Source organism: Ostrinia furnacalis, unplaced genomic scaffold (genome assembly GCF_004193835.3).
Source record: "Ostrinia furnacalis isolate ACB-3 unplaced genomic scaffold, ASM419383v2 OfSCF0077, whole genome shotgun sequence".
Classification (NCBI taxonomy): domain Eukaryota; kingdom Metazoa; phylum Arthropoda; class Insecta; order Lepidoptera; family Crambidae; genus Ostrinia; species Ostrinia furnacalis.
Genome location: NW_021130316.1, coordinates 478875 through 502026, shown reverse-complemented (window position 1 = coordinate 502026; position 23152 = coordinate 478875). Strand labels below are relative to the sequence as shown.

Below are 23152 nucleotides of genomic sequence, written 5' to 3'. Positions count from 1 at the left end.
AGAGGGGGCCTATTTTCAGCAGTGGACGTTCTTTGGCTGAAAATGATGAATATTTCAAAAATAACGAACAATTTTCCAAGCAACATTATTTTCTAGCACCGCAATCTTAATAATGCATTATCTGAAGCTCTCGGCTAATTTATCAGGATTATCTTTGTGTTTTCCATCTTTTCATTTTAATAGGACTCTCTTTGTTCAACTAAAGTGTTTTTAAAATGGTTTTCTAGACCAACATTTATAATACAATCACTTCATCACACTTATTTGTTTTGTTAAGAATACCTTATCAAAATATGAACTATATTTGGTATTATGTTCTTATTCTAATCTAAAACAGATTTAACTACATTCAAATGGGTTGTCAACCCAAATTCCCATAACATCACCCGAATGTCACATCCAATAACCGCACAGCCAACATTTCCAACTGTAGCTTTACGTAGTAAGTGCTCCACTCGCCAAGTTTCAAGTAGCGGGTCACGCTAAGCTATCTAGACTAAGAGCTAGTGAACGCCAGACCTACGTTATTTTATAAAGGCTGAAAGTTTGTCAGCGCATGCTCCCAACATAGCTAAGAACCATGGCCAAACATGAAGTTTGGGTCATGGTGGCTTTGGCAGACAGACGGTACTAAAGGTGTGTAAAATACCAACTTAATTACGTCAAAGTATAAAGGCTGATTTTTTTATATTTCCTTCAAAATGTTATTAGAAATGACGTCATTAATTGACAGACACCTACCATGGTGGCAGCCCTTAGCCAGACACCTTAAAGTTCATGAAAATGTAGTCCTACTTACGTCATACTATAAAAGCTGATATTTACATAAAATATTTGAACTATCATTTGATGAAGTTTCCTCATCAGCCAGACACTTCTGATGGTTCCTTCGCCTTGCCAGACAGCTTTTAGGGTGGCTGACCTCGCGTTCGCACTTTCAGCCAACCTAAAAGCTGTCTGGCAAGGCGAAGGAACCATCAGAAGTGTCTGGCTGATGAGGAAACTTCATCAAATGATAGTTCAAATATTTTATGTAAATATCAGCTTTTATAGTATGACGTAAGTAGGACTACATTTTCATGAACTTTAAGGTGTCTGGCTAAGGGCTGCCACCATGGTAGGTGTCTGTCAATTAATGACGTCATTTCTAATAACATTTTGAAGGAAATATCAAAAAATCAGCCTTTATACTATGACGTAATTAGGTTAGTATTTTACACACCTTTAGTACCGTCTGTCTGCCAAAGCCACCATGACCTAAACTTCATGTTTGGCCATGGTTCTTAGCTATGTTGGGAGCATGTGCTGACAAACTTTCAGCCTTTATAAAATAACGTAGGTCTGGCGTTCACTAGCTCTTAGTCTAATCGGGACAAGTTCGAATATGTAATACAATTTCGACCTCACTAAGACGGCTTAACTTGTTAGTTAACTTGTATTGGTTAAACTCAAGTTGAAAGTTGTAGTAATTTACTAATCGCTCATTGATATTATAGCTAATGCTTTTAAATCATTATGGAAAGAATGAATTCAATTCGAGAAAGAAAAGTTAGAGCGATAAGGTCAGCTATGCTTACAAAACGGCCGTAAGGAATATGGTAGACAATAGAACTGACACATATTAGTTCCCACGAATCACGATTGTTAACTAATTGGCAATCAATTAGAAGCTACATAAATGAGTCAGAAGAATAATGTTTAAACAATGGATCTTCACATGCATTATTTAATCAAATAACATTGATGATAATACGAGTAAAAATAACGTTTTCAAGTTCATCGATACCTTCAATAATACAAACGGAAAAATTACCTTAAAAAAGCTAACATATCTTATTTTTTCTGTAAATCTACTGAACAACTTTTTGATCAAATTGAAGATCCTTAATCTAAAGAAAATAGTGAATGACCATGCCATATAGCCAATTAAAAAACTAAATCAACCGCAGATTTATTAACATTCACCAAGCTCACCATGAACCTCGTTTCAAAGCGGCCGCTAATGGTGAACTCATTAACCAAACGTTAATGATGAATGGTGATGCGCAAATGTCTTATTCGTATGCTAATGTCGGACGCGATGCGTACGCGGCCAGTGAAATGCTTGCACTTGAACTGTGAACTGTGGAAGAGCATGTGCTAAAAAGTGAACTTACTACATTGCATAGTGGTTTGAACAGTGAAGAATCTAAATGAAGTGAGGAAAAAACAAATGCCAAATTAAGTAGTGATTTGAAGAGAGTGTTAAAATACAAAATCTAAAAGTTTGTTGATGTTTAAAGTGAAAGACCTTAGGTAGGTGGGTGCACCAGTCCTACACCAGGAACCTGTAGTACACCATTTCTAATTGCACATCAAAATATTAACAATCTGTCGAATTTCCCGCCACTTTTGTTACGTTTGGTAGCACTGCCGTACTTCTACCAATAATTAGTCATAAATAAAAGCGACAAACACGACTTGTACGATCTGGTCAACCTTAGGCACATTGCGACTTTCCACATTGATTGTTAAATAAAAATAAACCTTACAGCTATTAACAAAATTGGAATAAGCTACTTGATTCTATGATAGACAAGGAGTAGTTAATTATTTTTTTTGCAATTATTGTTGTAATAATTGAGTCACAATATCAAAATTACTTTTGAAATGTCGCTTATTCGGTTTGTTACTGGTACACCCACCCTAATTTATGCTGATGCAGGAAAAAAACTGTAAAACAATACCATTCGTAATATAATAAGACTAACAAATAAAAAATAGCAATAAAGGGGATCACACAATTTACTAAACGAGGGATAGTTTTTNNAGTTTTCATTCTCAATTTGACTCATTCCAAAGCAAGACAAAGGTGAATTCTTCAACAAACCCAGGGTTGACCTTTGAAAATCAAACATCCTTCCAGATTCCGCGACCGGAGCCTGAAGCGGGACAAGTCAGCATCGCGCAGCTCAGAGCTGGAGGGCAGCCCACACTCAGCCGGCTCGCGCTCGCACGACGGCGACCAGGACGATGATGATGACAGCCTCGATATTAAGACCAAGAAGTAAGTCTTAAATTATAAACAAATACATTGACAGCGGCTCTAACACAGCCGGACGACAATCCAAGAAGTAACTCATTCCTTCAGCCAAACTATAAACTGCCTCTTTAGTGTAGTGGTAAGACCATTTTATCTTCAGACCCTGAGGTCAATTTGAAAATTCCTAATTTAGAAGTCTGCCTGGCCAGCTACCACGATCTTAACTAATTCTGTTGCCTTAACAACAGTTTCAGCACTTGGAGGTAAGATAGTCAGTTACTCCGTAATCTTGGGTGAAAATTACTTGCGAAAGGCTTGATTTAGCCCAACCAACATATTATTATTATGGTCATAAGTTTTTATACCACAATTTTTCTTTCATTACAGAAACAATATCCAAAGATGGTACTCGTTTAGAACGAGTGCGTTGAACGGCGGTCCGAAGGCCAACAACACGCTGCAGCCCACCACCCCCACCCAGAAGGACCCTGAAGCATACCGTAAATACCAATTATGTATTATATAGTCTATAAGCTGATGGATAAAATTTTCCCTTTTCGTTCATTTATTCCAAAAATTCTACATCTATATCGTTTCAAACGGTCCTATGTAAAACGACATACGGTAGCATTATAATAATTCTGTTTCCAACCACTATAAAATGCAAAATATGGAACTTGTGTATTAGTAGTCAAAAAGGTTAGATGTGTATCACATCAGAGCCTTTCCTTAGTACGTCCGATCAAAAATCATAGTTCTCATTTGACTTCTCGTATACCGTATGTTGAATGTTTAAATCCAATAAAACTCCGTCTCCTTCTCCGAAAAACACTGTGCATGGGTCCTGAAAGTTGAAGACTCATTGTAAATTGTTTACCCCCAGTATCCAGGCCGATGTCGTCGCTCTCGTGCGGGCAGCTTCATATCCTGCGCAAGCTAGCGCTGCTGCGGCTGACGGCGTGCATGGAGCGCTACTGCCCCTCGCACAAGTCCGGCTGGAACTGGGAGCTGCCCAAGCTCATCAGGAAGATCAAGACTCCAGACTACAAAGGTTCGTTCGTTCGTTTCAGCCGAAGGACGTCCACTGCTGGACAAAGGCCTCCCCCAAGGACTTCCACAAAGACCGGTCCTGCGCCGCTCGCATCCAGGCACCTCCCGCGACCTTCACCAGATCGTCGGTCCACCTAGTGGGAGGCCTGCCCACACTACGTCTTCCAGCTCGTGGTCGCCATTCAAGAACTTTCCTGCCCCAGCGGCCATCAGCTCTCCGCTATGTGCCCCGCCCACTGCCACTTGATTTTAGCGATTCTGCTACTACAAAGGTAAGGCACATTTTCTAAGAACAACTACAGCATGGCCATGGCCAAGTAATAAAGACTAAGTACCTTCTACCAGCAACTCTACTGCCTGGCCATGCGTGGCTCAAATGACGTATGGTCAGGCTGAAGGCAGAAGAAGATTCTTCTCAGTGGTTACATTCTTGACAGAGTGGTTATGGTCAGTTGATGGTCAACTCAGTGCATTCACGCAGTGTTCAAAATCATCTACTTATATCGACTACACTTTTGAAACATGCTGCAATTCGACTCACTTCTATACCATTAGCATTTGCACTGATTAGAGCTACCTAGGGCTGTAGTCTGAGATCAAAACTCTATTATTTGAATACCATCCAACGAAGAAAAGAAAATATTATTTATCTCTGGCTAACATGAAAGTTTCTTTCCTCGTTTCAGACAAAACAGTATTCGGTGTTCCACTCACCGTATCGCTACAAAGGACGGGTCACTCATTACCGAAGCCCATACAGTGCGCGCTCAGCTGGCTGAAAAACAATGCTTTAGATCAGGTAACATTATGACACTCCTTATTACTTCCCGCTCTATTATTAAAAAGTCATGGTTATGCTAGTGCCTAGGCCAGGATAAGCTGTTTGCCGACGGTGAAAAATTTCTGAACCTACCTTTCTATCGAAACTTTTTTTAAGATTATTAGTAATTTGTTATTACATTACACATATTACTAAATAGTCCCGTTAGCCCCTCGCTAAGCTAATTATGCTTGGGTCACGAGTGAGCTCACCACAATGGTCAGCGGCGGCGAGGACCGAACCCGCGTTTCCCGGATCACGAGTCGGCCAGTCCGACCCCTTCACCGTTCGGCTATCGTGGCTTCTAATTGCAAATCTTTCGAGGAGATTGGGCCACCATAGCACAAAATATAACAGAAGGTAAACTCCATACTAAGCGCGCTCGAGCCACGCACACATAGACACCGCTCACGTACGCGTTATCAAGACTGTCTCGGACGAATGCGAGGCGCGACTGCGTTCGCTTGAGTGACGCTGCTCACGCGTTTGTGAAATTATTTTGTTTATGCGAAAATGAGTGAACAACAAAAAGGGGTATTATAACATTTGTTAAGTAGATGGTTGCTTACACTCAACATTAAAAACTAAATTTTCGTTTTTTAAACTACCAGTTGATTCCGGGAGGTAAGTAAGGTATTTATTTGTATTTCAATAGTTCGTTTAACGTTGACAAATTGAAGCCAACTCAATTATTAGGAATATCGAAGTGTTTTAAAGAGGTTTTAGGAATTATTGGATAATAGTGTTGACACTAGAGTCTTTAAAGAAATCAATATATTGACTGTGGCTTCGCAATACATATTTGATAACATTAGTATGTCCGTAAACGTATACATTTATTTACTAAGAAAAGTGACGTCCACTCATTTAACACGAGACATAAGAATAAACTTGCTGTTCCATCATTTAGGTTGCATAAGATAGGTAATTCATTCTTGGGGAAATGTATTACCATATTTAACAAAATACCACACAACCTTGTCGAATTGCCAATAAACAAATTTAAGATACATATAAAAAATACCCTTATGTCCAAAGGGTACTACAAGGTTCGAGACTATATTGATGACAAGGATGCGTGGTCAGTTCAGTCTGCACATATTTGATGTACTTAAATTTGACTATTCTTACCGTTAGATAATTCCTGGCAATAAGTGGTGACTGAGTTTGTTCCGGCGTTTCTTCTCAGCACTTGCCATATGTTTGTCTCGAAGCGCTGGTAGGGCCCAAAAGATAAGGAGACATGTAAAGTGCCCCATAAGGGCTACCTTTTCTTTTTTTATTATTTTCTATTGACGTTCATAAGTGCCACTTGTGGTCTAAACTGAATAAATATTTTTGATTTTGAATAATTATATGGGTGGTTGACCACCCAACTACATACTACGTGATACCACTTCCTTCTCATGTATTTGTTTGCAAACTATTACTATAATAATAACGTACTAAACATAACTACATAATTATACGTGGATAATGAGGATATCTGTTATTGTCTTTCTTCCATAGTATTAAGAGTTACATTTTTCTATCATAACGAAATAAACGCAACACAGAACAAGACAACCCTAGCGCGACGGCCGAGCGCAGGTATGCAAAGCGAAGTACATACATGAGTTTACCTTCTGTTATATTTTGTGACCATAGCTTTAACCTCATATTCCCTATTCCAGATGGGCATATTCCGCAAAGCGGGCGTCAAATCCCGAATAGCGAAACTCCGGAGCACCGTTGAATCAGCCGGCGCCTCCAACGCAGCCTTCGCGATAGAGAATATGAACACGGTGGCGCCGGAACAGTCGAGCCTCAGCTTCGACGGCGCGCAGGCACACGACGTGGCTGATATGGTCAAGCAGTACTTTAGGGAGCTGCCCGATGCACTGCTCACTAATAAGCTCAGCGAGACTTTTATTGCGATATTCCAACGTAAGTTCCATCGTCATTCAATTCTGATCTTCCATTGATTTTTCAACGAGGGCAGCCTATGGTCATCCAATCACAATTTTATGGCTCGTGCGTCCATTGCCAGGATAGTCTAAATTGGACTTTCAATGCCATCACCAAGCTTCTCTTTTAAGGAACACGTAAAAAACTTAATCTTAACAGTCCTGTAGGTAGTGCATTGGTGCACATAACCTTGCTTTGGACATCATTGGAATTTGAAGAGCTGGACAATATGAAATCTTGAAGGTTACTTGGTGATTGATACATGTAAAGCATTTGAATGTATTTTCCTCAGATGTGCCTGAACCTTTGAGGCCAGACGCTGTCCAGTGCGCGCTGTTGCTGTTACCAGAAGAACATTTAGAAGCTTTACATTCTTTACTTATTTTCCTTTATGAGGTAAGCCAATTTTTATCACTATTTCTATAGTCTTGTAACTACGGGATAGTTTGTCAGTAGGTACATTGCACACTTTGCTTTGACAACCATAGAGATAATGTCGCATGTGCTATCGCTCTCTGGGCGAGAGCAAGTCGTGTTTTACGCCATATAAATGCATCTCTGTGTAGTGTTCAACGTAGTAGCCTCGCGAAAATTAGTGTTGCGCGCCAAATTTACTACCCCATCTGTACAATGTCTATTAGACTTACATTCAAGGATTTTTTTTAAATAATAATATATTACTTTATTGCCTCGTTTTTACATGCTTTACAAACATAGGATAAAAAAAACATAAGAGGAAAAAGGATGAGGCTCAACATAAGCGAGGCCAGGCATACCCTACCCCGCGCTTATTTTCAGCCTCCTCCTTTTCCCTTAGTTGGAGGGTGGGAAACAACCAGTAAAAGGGCAGGAGGGTAAGCTTAAGTAAAGGGTAATTAAAATACAAAAACAAAAATCTTTTAAATAAAAAGACAATAATGTACGTATTCCACACTGTACTTCTGCAGAAAATGCACACTTAATAAATAATAAATAAATATCCTTAGACATTTTACACTGCGCTTTTAGTCCCAAACTAAGCAAAGCTTGTACTATGGGTACTAGACAACGGGTATAAACATACATAAATACTTTTTTTTTGTAAATACATACTTATTATACATAGAAAACACCCAGTCCAATACAAACAAATATGTTCATGCACACAAATGTTTGTACTGTGCGGGAATCGAACCCGCTACCTCCGGAATAGTAGTCCGTTTCGAACCACTACACCAAACGGGCACTACACAAAACTTGATGCTTTGTGGCATTTCTTGGAGGAGCCTTAAATCTAGCAATAGACTGCCATTGGTTGAAGTGACTACAGCAACTGTTATCCCCTCAGGTGTCGGAGCACGCGGGCGTGAACCAGATGACGGCGTCGAACCTGGCCGTGTGCCTCGCGCCCACGCTGCTGCGCCTGCACCACGCGCCGCCCGCCACCGGCTCCACCAAGGAGGGCAACTCCAACAGGTCAGCCAACAAACCACCAGGGTTTAGAGCAGCGGTTCCCAAACTTATTTAGTCTACTGCCCACTTTGAGAATAAATGATTTTTTAGCGCCCCGCATTTTTGTAGTCAAGAGTCGAGCTCAGTCGGTGTCCAAGAGTCCTCCTAGTAGATGATGCCTTCCAAGCCTCTACACAACGTCCCGATTTTTTTTCTGGGCCTCTTACCGCCCCTCTTTAAGCCTGCAGTGCCCACAAGGGGGCGTTATCGCCCACTTTGGGAAAGACTGGTTTAAAGTTTAGGAAAACCACTTCAACGTTCTGTCAAATTGTATACTGGAAGTCACATCGTGGTCACAACACTAGAACGAACACTTAACTTCTAACGTCTTTTATCTCTTTTGGTCTTTGCTCTTTTGTTCTTGCATATATGCAGCAGCAGTCTCTTTACCATTTTTGTTACGTCGGTATATCATTAGCCTCATGCAATCCTGCGCCTTAATGTACACTTTGATGACCAGAATATTATTTCTTACCCTATAACCAATTACAAACTGCAACTTTCTTTAAGTGCTTCGTTTAGAAAATCAGGTACCAATCGTTCAGCTCAAGCATCCTTCTCTAACCGGTAGATCTTCTCTAATATTCAAAATCTACATTTGCATCCAAGGTGGTCATAGAGAGCGTATACAACTCTCTAACCAGAAGACCACAGTTTATAACTGTATATCTGCAATCTGCATCCAGGATGGTGATAGATAGCGAATGCAACTCCTTAGCTGAGTTTGTTCCGGCGTTTCTTCTCAGCACTTGCCATAATAATATGTTTGTCTCGAAGCGCTGGTAGGGCCCAAAAGATAAGGAGACATGTAAAGAGCCCCATAAAGGCTACCTTTTCTTTTTTATTATTTACTATATTATTTTGACGTTCATAAGTGCCACTTGTGGTCTAAACTGAATAAATATTTTTGATTTTGCTTTTGATTTTTGACTTTGATTTTAGCCAGTAGACCACAAATGCCATAACTATACATTTGTCTCTAGGATGGTGATAGAGAGCGTGGCGGACCAGCGGCAGATCAGCGAGAGCCGCGCGGCGCACGCGTGCCTGCTGCTGCTCATACAGCGCCACGCGACGCTGTTCTTGGCGCCCGCCGACATGCTCGCGCGGTGCAAGTTCAACTACTTCGAGGAGAGCGTGCCGGTGAGTCAGCAAACAGGGTGTAAGTTCCAAATGGTATTAGGCAGGAGGAATCAGCACCAGAGTATTAGGCCGAAAGAAGAAATCAGAACCAGGGTATAAGACAAAAGGCATCAGCAACAGGGTGTTAGGCAGAGGCACGCCACGCTGTTCCTGGCGCCCGCCGCCATGCTCGCGCGGTGCAAGTTCAACTACTTCGAGGAGAGCGTGCCGGTAAGTGATCTTCCACAGTTCCAGGGTATTAGGCAGAAGCAATCAGCAGTTAGGAATCGGCAGCTATCCGACTGAGTACCAAAGCAACTACTTCAAGGAGAGGGTGCCGGTGAGTGTCTTTCCAGGGTTTAGTCAAAAGAAATAGGCTTCAGTGTATTAAGCAGAAGAATAGTGGTGGCTTGCTGGTGAATACAATATTTGCGTTGCAGTAAATTGAAAACCTTGGGGGTGGGCGTCACTCGCTGCGCGACGGTACGTAGCCTCCATTCCAGAACCTTGCTGCCCCATCGGCCATCAGTTCTGAGTGCTAAGTGCCCTGCCCATTGCCACAAGGTGGACAGATGATAAGCTCATAAAGAATGCAATAAAGCACTGGGTGTAGGCCATTCCCAATCTTGAAATCATTGGGGAAGGCATAGGCCTTCCCCAATGAACATAGGTTCAGTAGTAAACTCTCCTAAGCATATACCGGCGTGTACATTACCAGAGACAAAAACACACTGGATAGCATTCCTGTTCGTGCGTGAGGGTTAACAGTGACAGATGAGCGTCCCATTATTATTTCCAAGGATAGTAAGAGAGAACATTGTTGACTATAATCGAAGCCATCTCGCTCACCGTATGATTGCTAATTATATTGCTTCCTTTATTGCAGGTAGCGCTAGAAGAATTAGGGGCAGACTTTAATCAAGACTGGAAGGGTTTTCAGCAAGCCTGCATCAAAGCTTTACTAAAAGAAGCCAAAGAAAAGTGAGTGCTATTCCCTGTACTTTGAATCTATTACTGAATGTGAACTTCAAATACTGTAACTATTAGACCATGGTTTCCTATCTGAGCCTATAGACAAAGTAACATCAGTACTATTAAAATTCTATAGTTGTTTTCGCTTCCTAGTTACGGTAGAAGCAGTTCATGCTTTTCAATAAGATCTTCAAATACAAGTAGATTATGAACTTATTCAGAATGAAGACTTTCGAACTGACCATAATAATACTGACGTCTATAGTATTTTTCTCTCTACATATTTTTAAATTTGTTGTGAAGTGACGAACTACTAGTTTAAGCTTTGACTCCAACTTTGCCTTTCCATTCCAATACATCGGATGTTACTTTTCCTTGCCCCCTGAAGTGTCTCTTGTCTTATAGTGTATCTTGTTTCATGCTTGTAGAGTGTGTGGCCGCTCGGGGAAGAGGTGAGACTCGGTGTTAGCGCGTTACCCAGTCGCCTTACCATTGGTGTTTAATATTATTCTGATTTCTACACAAATTAATATTGCATTTACTTAATCGGTAGTGAATGCTTCAATCTAAAGTTGCACGAATAGAAAATATTGTGTAAAGATCAGAAAACTTGTCCCTTCATAGTGAATTTCAATCTTCACTTCATTCTCATTGTAGCAAATCGTGGCCTCTTAGGTGTTTTGTAATGTCACTAGATTTTTCTAACACTTTTTTGTCGTAATAAGCACACGAAATTAAATACAAGTAGACTAGAAAACTATTGAATAAACTTCCAAGATTTAGAATAAACAGAGGAGTTAAAAAAAACTGAGCACTTTTTCAAGATAGATCTATAAACACATTATATTACTAATATGTTTTTAGACCCCTATAAGTTGATCATTTTCAAACAGAGTAACCACTATTCCAAATAAAACTAGGACTTACGAGTTCAAATACACTGAAATCAACTCTACACCAGTTCCAACAGACCACAATGCTACCAACGCTGCAAACGCTTCACTTATTCAAAAGGCAACCAGTCAAATGTGTTACCTAACTACAACTATTCAAGAACACATCACTAACGACTCAGTGATTCACGAAGACCCTTTCATTCTCTAACGAATTCCACCTGGTGTTCCAGGACTCGTGGTTGGATGTCAGTGTCAGGAGCCGCGCCTCACGTGGAGCTGTGCTGCAAGAAGGTGGGCGACGGACACCCGCTGAGGCTCTGGAGGGCCACTACTGATGTGGAGGCGCCTCCGCAGGAGGTCATGCAGAGGTAAGGATATTTTCAACAGCCTTTCAATTAAATGTACCTGGTCCTATATCTGGAGAACGACCCTCTCTAATTAAACAGAAGCAAATGTGGGATATTTTAAAGGTATAGTAGGAAGATGAAGATAAGATACTGTAGCGCTACCAAATCCACTCATAGACTTTGCCTTTCGTAAACCAAGTTGGAGTATAAGACATGTGTGTTTATTCTAACTTTGGACATGACTCAGCAGTCAGAATATTATCTGAAGTCCTCAACGCACGGTTATGACGCGACGCAGATCAAACGCCCAGATCGTCATTCGTCATAGAGGTGTAGCAGTTCAAATTGGTGCTAACATGGACAATTCTCTCAAACTGCGAATTCATCAAGTTACAGAAGTTACATTCAACTTCTCTTCTGCTGTTTTCGATCAACAGCTTTATTCCTGGAACACCTGATCCTGATCTGAACAGCTATGTATCTTTCAAAAGTTGTTATAATTGTAAGTCCTGATTATGAAACTTTCGATTGTCTGCAGGATACTGCGCGAACGCCACATCTGGGACGACTCGCTGGTGAAGTGGCGCGTGGTGGAGAAGCTGGGCTCCAACGCGGAGGTGTTCCAGTACCTCACCGCCTCCAGCATCAACCTGCCCGCCCGGGACTACTGCGTGCTCAGGTTAGTACACGAGTAGTACACGTCTGGGACGACTCGCTGGTGAAGTGGCGCGTGGGGGAGAATTTTCATTGTGTTCGATATTATTTTTTAGGAAACGATTCGGTAAAAGCTTGTTGACTTTATGGTTTTAGATGTGAAGAAGAGAAGATTTGGTTTATCATTGACTAGCTTTCCGCCCGCGACTTCGCCCGCGTGGAATTTTGTCTGTCACAGAAAAACTTTATCGCGCGCGTCTCTGTTTCAAAAAACGGGATAAAAACTATCCTATGTCCTTTCCCGGGACTCAAACTATCTCTATGCCAAATTTCATCAAAATCGGTTCAGTGGTTTAGGCGTGAAAGAGAGACAGACAGACAGATAGACAAACAGACAGACAGAGTTACTTTCGCATTTATAATATTAGTATAGATTTATCAAAAAATTGCAAAATTGACGTAGAAACATTCCTGTTCCACTTATCATACCAACAATGATATACCTACATTAGGGTGTCCCATAATTTTCAAAGTTTTAAATTTGTAACGCATAGGTCTTAGTTTTGTTTGTTTGCCACTAAAACACTCGGAAATAAATTTTTACTTTATTTGGAGTACGATAACCCGTGCCGACTTGCATCGAAACATGTTGCGCGGCAGTAGCGGTGCGTATTCGCGGTATTGTCATTTGTTCTCAATTAAGGCCGGGTAACAGAGAAAATGGCGAAAATGAGGTTCTCATTTTTCATTTTTGAGGTAATAAACAGTAAAATAAAAGGCTAAGATTTTTTTTGAGCACAGTTAAGAATATTCTCTAGGGCTATTAACGGGAACTTCCAGAAGGTCGGGCGACGCCACGGCCACTTTGAACAGTGTTTACTTCTGCAGTTATATTTTATATTTATTCTATTCTAGAATATATTCCCAAAAAGTCTGAAAGGTGTTCTAATTTGTATCACTTGGATATGATTTCTATTAGAAAGTGTTGTGAGTGTGACGCTTGAAAGGAAGGAAGTCAACCTAACCTAACCAACTGCGTATTTCTATACTGTGTAGCTGGAAATTGTGGCGGGAGCTCTTTGACGCGCTGTTTTCGGCGAAGAATTGCGCGCGCAGATTTTGACAGCGCGAAATACCTACTTTAGAAGAAATACCAAGCCTTAATCATCACGACCAACTTACCAGCTCTGATGAAAGCCCTAAGGAACTCTTGACATCCACTTTCCAAAAGGTATATGAGAGTGTTGACAAATTGATTTCCAAAGCAGCCTTGAGCAAGTTTAGTCAACATCTTTGTTACTTCATGTCAGAAGAAATTGCCGTTTTATCACTCTTTGATGATGAAGGTAATGAACAAACACCGTCAATGGATAACACGCATAAGTTGTAATATTAAGTTAAATTATGACTTAATTTAAAGTTTAGATCACACACATTACACTAGTTTTTATTTCACCTCAATCCATCCAGTATTACCGAAGATAGAGCCTCGAGAAGTTCACGGACTTTTTAAAATTTTCAAAAATTTCCAATATTCGCGCGTGACGTCACAACATGATTTTGCAGCCCCCGCACGTTAACCCATTTACCACTTTTTGTCTTTTCCAACTAAAACAAAATTTTACCTAACTGACATCTGTTGTTACGTTGTCATCGTTCAATCACATTTCAAACTAGGCGCTAAAAAAGTAACCATTATTATGCCACCTATTGCCAATTTTGTGCAATATGAAGCCATTTTTACATTTATGCACTTAAATATAAATTTTCTGGAAAAATAACCAAGTTTGTGTCTCTGTGCTCAATAACGAGTAAATAGTCCAGTTATTTGTTAATTTTACTTGGACAATTTTGTGACCTCGTTTATAGCCGCGCGCGCGCCCAATATTATTCTTATAATAGCTGCTTTATCGGGGGTTTCAGGTGTACCTCACAAATTGGTGCAGAGGAATGGTGAAAATGTTATGACCATGTAAATAAAATTGAAAAAGATTTCATCAAGTAAGATGTAAGATAGAATAATTAAAATGGTGGAAGAGCAATTTATAATAAATACCTCTTTATGTTGATCATCTATTGAAGAAAAGTGGAATCCTTGGAATCGTTTTCTAGTTCTGAATGAAGTGATTAGTTATAAGTATGATACATAATAAAATTAGTTACATAAAGTAATATACGATTTACTTATTTTTCAAGACATTTTCCTATTATTATTACTGACGGGATTGCTACCATGTACCTTAGTTTTGAGTTTCCAATATTTCGGCACTGTTGCAAGCGCCATGGTCACGAAGTAACTGAAGAAATTAAAACCAGACATCGTTCAGATGTGAGTTCAAAAGACCTGAGATTTAAAAAAATCCCACGTTTTGTTTTACAGTAAGCGAAAAAAAAGTAACTTGAAAATGGAATACAAAATGATAAGGTATGGTAAATGATAAGTCTTTATCAATGAAGAAGCAGAAGTTCAATTTCATGTGTCCTCCATCTAGGCTAGTTTCCATCGTCACTCAAAGTTTGGCTGCGGTCTCAAATTTGGGCTTAATTGAGGTATTTTTTGGGTGAGAGGCATAGGAACTAATGCCGTTTTATATCAAAAATTCATACTTAGAGGTAATCAACCAGGTACAAAGTATTTCCTTGTATGTTAGTCTGCCACTCTTTAGTAAGTCCCGAAATTCCCGCTTCGGCTCCCCTACTAACCATTCTAACCATTGTACACAGATAATATCTTACATGCTGCTTTTCATGTTACTACGTCACATTTTTAAAATCCGCGCGGAAAATCGCTACTAGCGGAAGAGCGCACTTTGAGTTTGAATATTTCAGTCATTTTTAAAGATATCAAAAAAGTAAAAATACAGTACTCATTCTAATTTTTTGTAGTTTTTTTTGGCATCTTCAATAAAAATTGTGCGCCATGTCCATTCTGTAGTAAAAGTACAAAGAGAGAGTATGTATGATTCTGGGAAGATATACATTCCATCTGAAGAAGGTATGATTATTTCTATGGTAAATAGGACTAGTACTAACTTTTTTATCATGTTTTTAATGAATTGATAATAATACTGCCTTATTTATTGTTGCTGGAAACCCATTGAGTGATTTAGTGTCTGTCAAGACTATACATTTATTATTTTTTCCATTGAAAATTGATAAGAATTTTCCCCTGAGACCCATTTCTAAATGAGATGAAGATGTTGCCTATTTAAAAGCAAAAAAGTGCTTTCTTTAAGGGTAGTTAATGATACAGCTGAGAGAGCTATAAAGCTTATGCAAGATTTTAATTGTTTGATCACTGCAAAGGAAGAGAAAAAGCTTTTTTTGCTACGCACAGTCAGGCCTGGCTCACTCCGCGCGGTACATCCGATAATTACCTACAGCGAAGTGCCCCGCCGGCGGGTATTATATCAGTCGAGTGTCACGCGCGCGCCCGTCAGGACGCTGGCGTGCGTTGTAGTAACTAATTCTATGATCGAAGTATTATTTAAAAATGGACATAAAAAGAAAGAAATATTATTGTGCGGCGTTCGGGTGTTTAAATTCGAAAAGAAATCTACCGGATTTATCTTTTTTTTTCGCTTCCCAAAGATGCTGAAAGGTATGTTGACCATGTAGGTAATCAATAATTCTTAGGATAGTATAGGAACCTAACCTACCATGACTACTGCTCAGAATGCGTTCGTTCGTTTCAGCCAAAATAAATGACGTCCACTGCTGGGCAAAGGCCTCTCCCAAGGTTTTCCATAATGAATGCGTACTTACCTACATACGTATCTCATAACAAATAAGTAGATTAATTATTTTTTTACTAGACACTACTAGACAGCAACCCTAACAGCGTAAGAAGAGTTCAGAGGCACGCGATAGAAAGAGACAAAACTTGTAGGTGAATAAAATTGTAGGTTAATTCCACTGTATCGCGTCGTAGCAAGACTCGCATTTATTTAAATCGTCTTGCGGAGTAATCCTTCTGTACCTGTACTATTACTTATTCTGTGGCACAGTGTAGCAAAAATCAGGCCAATATTCAGGAGCATGGAAATCTGTATCCAGAATGTAAAAAAGGGACCCTCAAAAGTAAAATATATTGTCTGATATCTTCTTTATATAAATATTTTATAAAATTTAAATATTTTAATTGATTAAGCTACATAACCAAAGGGATAAAACCAGCATTTTTCAAAATCTTCAGAGCTTAGTCGGCACGGGTTAATGTTGACGTAGGAAGATGAAATTTTTCTGAGTAGTACTAAAAGAAATAGAGGGTATGCATTTCAATATCTAAAAAAATTTTTTTTTTCGGCCATTTATGGGACACCCTAACCTACATAAACAACAACAAAGCTGGCCCATTGACTGCTACCGTACCGAGTGCTCTAAATCTCGTTAAAGGTGAAGAATATATAAGTCATTTATAATTCAGTACCTAACTACGCAACAACGCTATATGCTTGTAAAACATTTGACATGTTATTGTACTTGACTTCTTGCTTTCGGAAAAATGTTTCCTAAAGCAATCACAAAAATACGGTCTCAAAGAAATCCAAAGGAAGTATATCAACAACTTACCTTCTTCCGCAGGTCATGGCAGCAAGGCGGCGGCGGCGGCGGCGGCGGCGGCGGCTGGTGCGCGGTGGCCGAGACGTCTGTGGCCCACGCGGCGTGCGCGGCGGCCGCGGGGGCGGGCGCGGGCGCGCGGGGGGTGGTGCTCGCGTCGCGGTACTTGGCGCAACCCGCGGGGAAGGGACGCAGCCGCCTTGTGCACCTGGCGAGGGTGGACACTATGTAAGTTACTGTCGCTTGTTTATTCTCCTTCAATCATAATCAGCATCATCATATCAGCCATAAGACCTCCACTGTTGAACACAGGCCTCCCCCAATGATTTTCATAATGTTCGGTTGGTAGCAGCCTACATTCAGCGAATTCCTGCTTCTTATATTAGGTCGTCGATCCACCTTGTAGGTGGACATCAATATTTATCTGATGCAGAACCTAGTAACTCATTCTACAGGAGACCTTTAAATTTTTTGCTCTGGATTTCAATGTCCTATAGGCCTATAGGATGCGCGCTGTGATAAACCTTTTTCGAAACCAATACATTTGTCTTCTAAAATCCGTCGTGCACCCTTGCCCGGCTGGGTTAGTTCTAAAATAAAATTTAACCTTTAAGAAACCTGTAGCTCAAAGTCGTCACCAGCAGAGTGAGACCTTGGTAAGCAAGCACATGTTGTGAAATTATTTTGAGCATATTGCAATTAAGTAGAAGCAGAGTTTTTAGTTGGTATGTTAGTCCAAGTCCAAATTATAACACCCAGTCTTTCCACAGGGGCCGCACACCGGAATGGTACAACAAGTGCTACGGGCACGTGTGCGCGCTACAACTGGCCCGCATCCGCGCGTCCTTCAAGCACAACACCGACGGGCCCGAGTCCAACGTGTGATGCGCGCCCCGGGGCCGCCTGCCCCGGCCGGAGCCCTGACTCAGTGCTACAACTAGTGTACAGTGACAGTGATATCAAAGTCATATGTTCTGGAGAACCTGCCCTGCCCCAACCTATGTCGGCGCTACCGTTACTAGTGTACAGTGATATAAAAATACACCCTAATAATATGGAGATCCTGCCCTGCCCGAAGACCTAAGCAAGTCAGCACTACAGTTGCTATAGGTGTCGTCTCCTTGACCTGGGGCCGCCTGCCCCGGCCGGAGCCCTGACTCAGTGGTACAACTAGTGTACAGTGACAGTGATATCAGTCATATGGAGATCCTGCCCTGCAAGAAACCCTAAGCAAGTCAGCAGTACAGTTGCTATAGGTGTCGTCTCCTTGACCTGGGGCCGCCTGCCTCGACCGGAGCCCTGACTCAAAGTGCTACAACTAGCGTACAGTGACAGTGATATCAAAGTCATTTGTTCTGAAGAACCTGCCCTTTTTAACGGGGAAAAAATGCGTTGAATCGCATACCTACGCTGCGGGGACAGGGTAGGTTATGTGGGGCTCATCAAGTCAGAAGGACGAGACATACCCACTAAAAAAACACCAGTGCTCCGTCACTCGCCATAAGTGGGAGGAAACTGTGGGTTTCCGGACAAAGCCTTCTCTACCACAGCCCCTCCCGTCCGACGGTTGGAGAACCTGCCCTGCCCCAACCTATGTCGGCGCTACCGTTACTAGTGTACAGTGATATGAAAATACATATACCTGCTCTCCCCGTGGCCTTAACTCAAGTTGGCGCTACAGTTACAGTGTACACAGATATCAAAGCAATCAAAAATTTTAGCTTTTGAACGTTTCCCGCTAGGGGCGCTGTACAATATCTCATACATTAAATGACATTTTTGACGCGCTCACTAATAAAAAACTCACACTCAGCCCTCTGGTGTAACAAGCCTCGATGTCGTAAGTAATTTCTACTATGGGAGTACATATTATCAGTAGGGCAACTATTTTGTACAATGGTGGATAGTTGATAAGAGACTCATTTATGATGCAAAAAAAAACAGTCTAAGGAGTTCTCATGTACAACGCAAACTGGGTCAGAGGCGACTAACCATAAGCATTGTCCTGAGCTGTCACCAATACTAGCTGGACCTATTCCTTCGTCTGCTACCTACTGGCACTTGCTGAAGAGACCAGCTTTGAGCACTGCCTTGAGTTATCATCATCAAAATGCGTATGTGATTTATGGACACTTGCTACAGGTTTTATCACGGTGCATATTCTATACGCAGCCTTGAAGAATAACTTAGCTGATTTTTTATAGGATTCAACCAAAATTGTTAACCAACGCAAACATTCCGACCAAAAATTTTCATCGTATCACCATCATCGCTCAGCCGAGCAAATAAGTAGATAGCCATCAGGGAATGAGCAGGCACTTTAGAGTGTTAGAGCCTCTAGAGTCCATTGTATAATCCAAGCATTCCATTTGGGCTTAAAAACAAGTTCCAACGAACTGAGAAGCTCTTTGTGTGAATATTATAAGAATTCTCGAATAGTTTTCTAACAAACTTAAATTGCTTAGCCATAACTTTTGGATAAAAGGCAAAGCTGTCAAGTCTTAGCTTGAAATAAAAGGCTTATCGCAATCTTAACCGATTGCATTGCGTGTATATCGAAGTAGCAACCAAAATGTGAATAGTTCTGATATTATTATATTAAGATGTACATATTATTATAATATTAAAGCATAATATGTCAAAATACTTATTAGGCTAAGGTTCACCTACCTCCACATTTCAAGACTCGTCTTGACCCTTCAATTCCCGACGGGGACCTACCAAAAAACCTGACTGCGTATTGAGATGTTTAGTTTATTTAGCGTGTAGAAGTTTATAAAAGATATATTGCTGTTAAATTATGCTATTCGGAGCCTTAAAAAAGATTTTAAGATTTTATGAGAGAAATTATTATTAAAATTACCAAAATATATTAGTTATATTATATTAGAATCCATCATTAAATTTGTAAAGCGACATATTAATCAAATATGGTATATAATTATGTAGTAGATATTAAACCGATGAAAATATCAGATAGTCATATCGAGTAACCTGAAAAGCATATTTAACAGTTATGAACATGATATTTAATAACGCAATAACTTATATTTTAATACTTAAAATAGGAGTTTTTTCATAAACGTTTTAAGGAATTTGAAGTAGTCGATATGAGCGTGTTACGTTATTAAAATTGACAAATATTCGATGTTTAGATCCCCCCATGGTGCATTATTTAGTGAAAAATTATATAATCTCATTGGATATTCGCATATTAACTTTATAATCTGTTTTACCATATCCTATGTAAAGTTATCGTTACATATCACTAGTCATATTGTAATATAAATAACATTCAAATAAGCACATAATAACCGTACCTGTCCTGTGTTCAGGAATATAGTATTAAATTATATTTAAATTTTATTATGTCATTGATTAATTGTGTCAGTAATTAAGTAAAGTGTAATCCTGAATCTTGGAGTGCAGCGTGTTTGTTGTAAAAAGTCTGATCGTTGTAAATAATTAGGTATAGTTGGATTGACCATCACAATATTTAATATAAATTGCATAGCTTATTTAAAATTTTCAATTGGGGTGTTTCACGTTTTAAAATTAGAGGGTGTTATTGCTAACCTTATTTTTTAGTTCATGCAATTATAACATTAAAGTACATAAACTTCAAAGATTAAATAATAATGATTAAAAGCTTAAATAAATTTAGTATTGAATCATAAATATATATATTTTTTATCCACAACGAGGAAGCTCTTGGCCTGTATCTCACCTGATGGTAAGTGATGATCAGGCCGAAGGTGGAAGCGAGCTTCACCCGGAATTGGCTATCTCACCTCTAACTGCTGAAATGTTACATAAATTAAAAATATATTACCTATATTTAAATACTTAATGTTATTAGAAAAATATTTACTGACGAAGTGAAACACTCCAATGAAATATATTTTCCCTCACAGAAGGAACAAAAGCCAAATATCACAAAATGAACATAATTATGTATTAAAATGTGTAAATAGATCTTAATAATTAATGGATAATGTAATCTCAATTAATAATAATTGTTTTAGTTACCTTTAAAATCACAAAGTTTTGGTGCAACGTGGATATTAAGGATATTATGTACAAAGAACCTACTCTATTTTACAATGGAATGATGCATTTATATTTTATTATCACCCATAAAATATTTAAATTCACTTCATATTTATTGCTATACATTAAATTGATAATTATTTCATACGGACCCCGAAGTATGCAACCAAATGTATGTTTATAACTATAATAGGTACTTATACAGCTGCCTGGTAAAATACTTAATGACGCACTAGACAAAAACATATTTCTATAATTTCTAACAGTTCATTTGTACGATTAATTAATTTATTTATTATTTCTTAGTAAGAAGATACAATAATTATTTATATTAAGTAACTATTTAATATTTGGAAACATCTTCAAATCTTAATCTTTAATAGCTTGTGATTCCAAATATTGAAGACTCAACTAATCACAGTTCATTTCTCTTTTGCGTCACAGTCATCACCTAAATTCTTAATTTTAAAAAGTTTTTGAAACTCTTTTTACATTACAGACGATAAATTATTTATTTCTTATGTATTTCATTTTCATAGAACACATCAAAAGTAATAACCATTAAAGGCCAGTGTTTAATTCTGTAGATTATTAACCAACCTCATAAAACTTATAATTTATGGCAATATCTCTACATAGTCACATTGGAGTCATAGATATGTTGCACATATTAATAGTATATTTATCTGTAAATGTCACCAAATGCTAATATTAATTAATCTGAAAATGATATGTAACTTTATATTTATATAGAAATTAATTATTTAAATAGTATTACTTGACAACACCAATAAACTTATCGTACGATAGCATTCCATCTGTGTCAAATAAGTTTAAAAATTAATAGTTGTAATAATATAATATGGAGTAACATAAAATATATAAAAACAAATTATTGTCATATTTATGTGTTTTCATCTCTACTAGTTGCAGTTCGGGGTCAAGTTGTTTTTCTCTAAATGTAACTGTTTTACCAATAAAACAATACTGCAGTATTCTTACATAATCGTAATTATATCTCAATATAATGAATATGGTTAATTATAAAGAAATTGTAAGTTATTTCAATTTGTTAATGTAGTAATATCCAATCGTTAATACTCCATGTCTGTTATATTGTGTAAAATAGATAAACTAATACATTGTGATTTATTCTTTATGAAAAATATATGGACCATTATATTGAAGCCATTATGAAGTTTTATTACACACCGAAGATAGAATATTTATGTTCCTTTCAACTGTCAAATAATATGCACGGAAATGTGTTGACCAACCATATCATGGTTAAAAATCAATTTCTTTTCGTTCGTTGAAGTCTTTTCTAGGAATTAAAAAATAGTGCTCCTAGAAAAGACTTCAACGAACAAAAAACTGCTTAAAATATAAATTAATTACTTAGCATTAATATAATATTATTATTTACCGCTCAATTTTGATAAATATACAGTGAGTGTGGCAAAAAAATAAAATAGGGTGAAATTTTTGAGAAAGGCATTTAAAAATTAATATTTATTGCTTGAGTAAGACATAAAAAATAAAGATTTTTAACGCGCAGTAAGTACCTATTACTTTTTGTGACAGATCGAAAACTATTTGTGGATAAATTCACCAGCAAAAGCTGGTGACGACGATCTAATTTACTTGTTTACTTGACATTTTTTTTAAATGCGTTATGGTTTTTCCTCACTTAGTAACGTGTGTTACACTGATTACTCAACAACATATCAATTAATGAATAAGATCTACAATCATTATACAAGATCTTTAGACATCAGCTGCATAGCATGCAATAAACAAGTCATTAACAACCTTGCATGACAAAAAGTATTTATAACGATTCCTATGTTTCCCCTTATATAAATCAGACAGTTTCCGCCAGTTTGTTATCCTTATCTTTTATTTTTCAAAGGAATCAATTAAACGTGTTGTCAGGCTCACGTGTTAGTAAGATTTTAATAAGATCGCATTTACAAATAAAGGATAACGTGATATATTTAATACCGCTTAAAAACCCTTGTACAGTAAGTATGAGTAATTCATCAAAGCTTCAAAAGAAAAGCCCTTGACTTATTTTACGATCATCCCTAAGCCAAAAAAAAGTAATGCTTATTTTTATTTTCTTACTCAATCTCTAATTTAATAAGTATCACATACAATAAGAAGTTTGAAAAAGAAGAAAAGAAAATATGACTAATGACTTTGTACGAAAATTTGCAAA

The 23152-nt window shown here is 38.5% G+C and overlaps 1 protein-coding gene across 3 annotated transcripts in view; it reads left to right on the top strand.

Moving 5' to 3' along the window:
* cv-c (RhoGTPase activating protein) overlaps window positions 1-21965 on the top strand; it is a 78598-nt gene extending 56633 nt beyond the window's left edge. For all 3 annotated transcript variants that reach the window (XM_028302029.1, XM_028302038.1, XM_028302045.1), the window contains 13 exons: window positions 2906-3046; window positions 3410-3522; window positions 3906-4073; window positions 4759-4871; window positions 6566-6818; window positions 7132-7235; window positions 8167-8294; window positions 9314-9473; window positions 10339-10433; window positions 11551-11688; window positions 12206-12346; window positions 16906-17109; window positions 17652-21965. In XM_028302029.1, coding sequence (XP_028157830.1) covers window positions 2906-3046; window positions 3410-3522; window positions 3906-4073; window positions 4759-4871; window positions 6566-6818; window positions 7132-7235; window positions 8167-8294; window positions 9314-9473; window positions 10339-10433; window positions 11551-11688; window positions 12206-12346; window positions 16906-17109; window positions 17652-17766 — 1873 coding nt within the window. In that variant the 3' untranslated portion in view covers window positions 17767-21965. The remainder of the gene's footprint in view (window positions 1-2905; window positions 3047-3409; window positions 3523-3905; window positions 4074-4758; window positions 4872-6565; window positions 6819-7131; window positions 7236-8166; window positions 8295-9313; window positions 9474-10338; window positions 10434-11550; window positions 11689-12205; window positions 12347-16905; window positions 17110-17651) is intronic.
* The last annotated feature ends 1187 nt before the right edge of the window (window positions 21966-23152 follow it).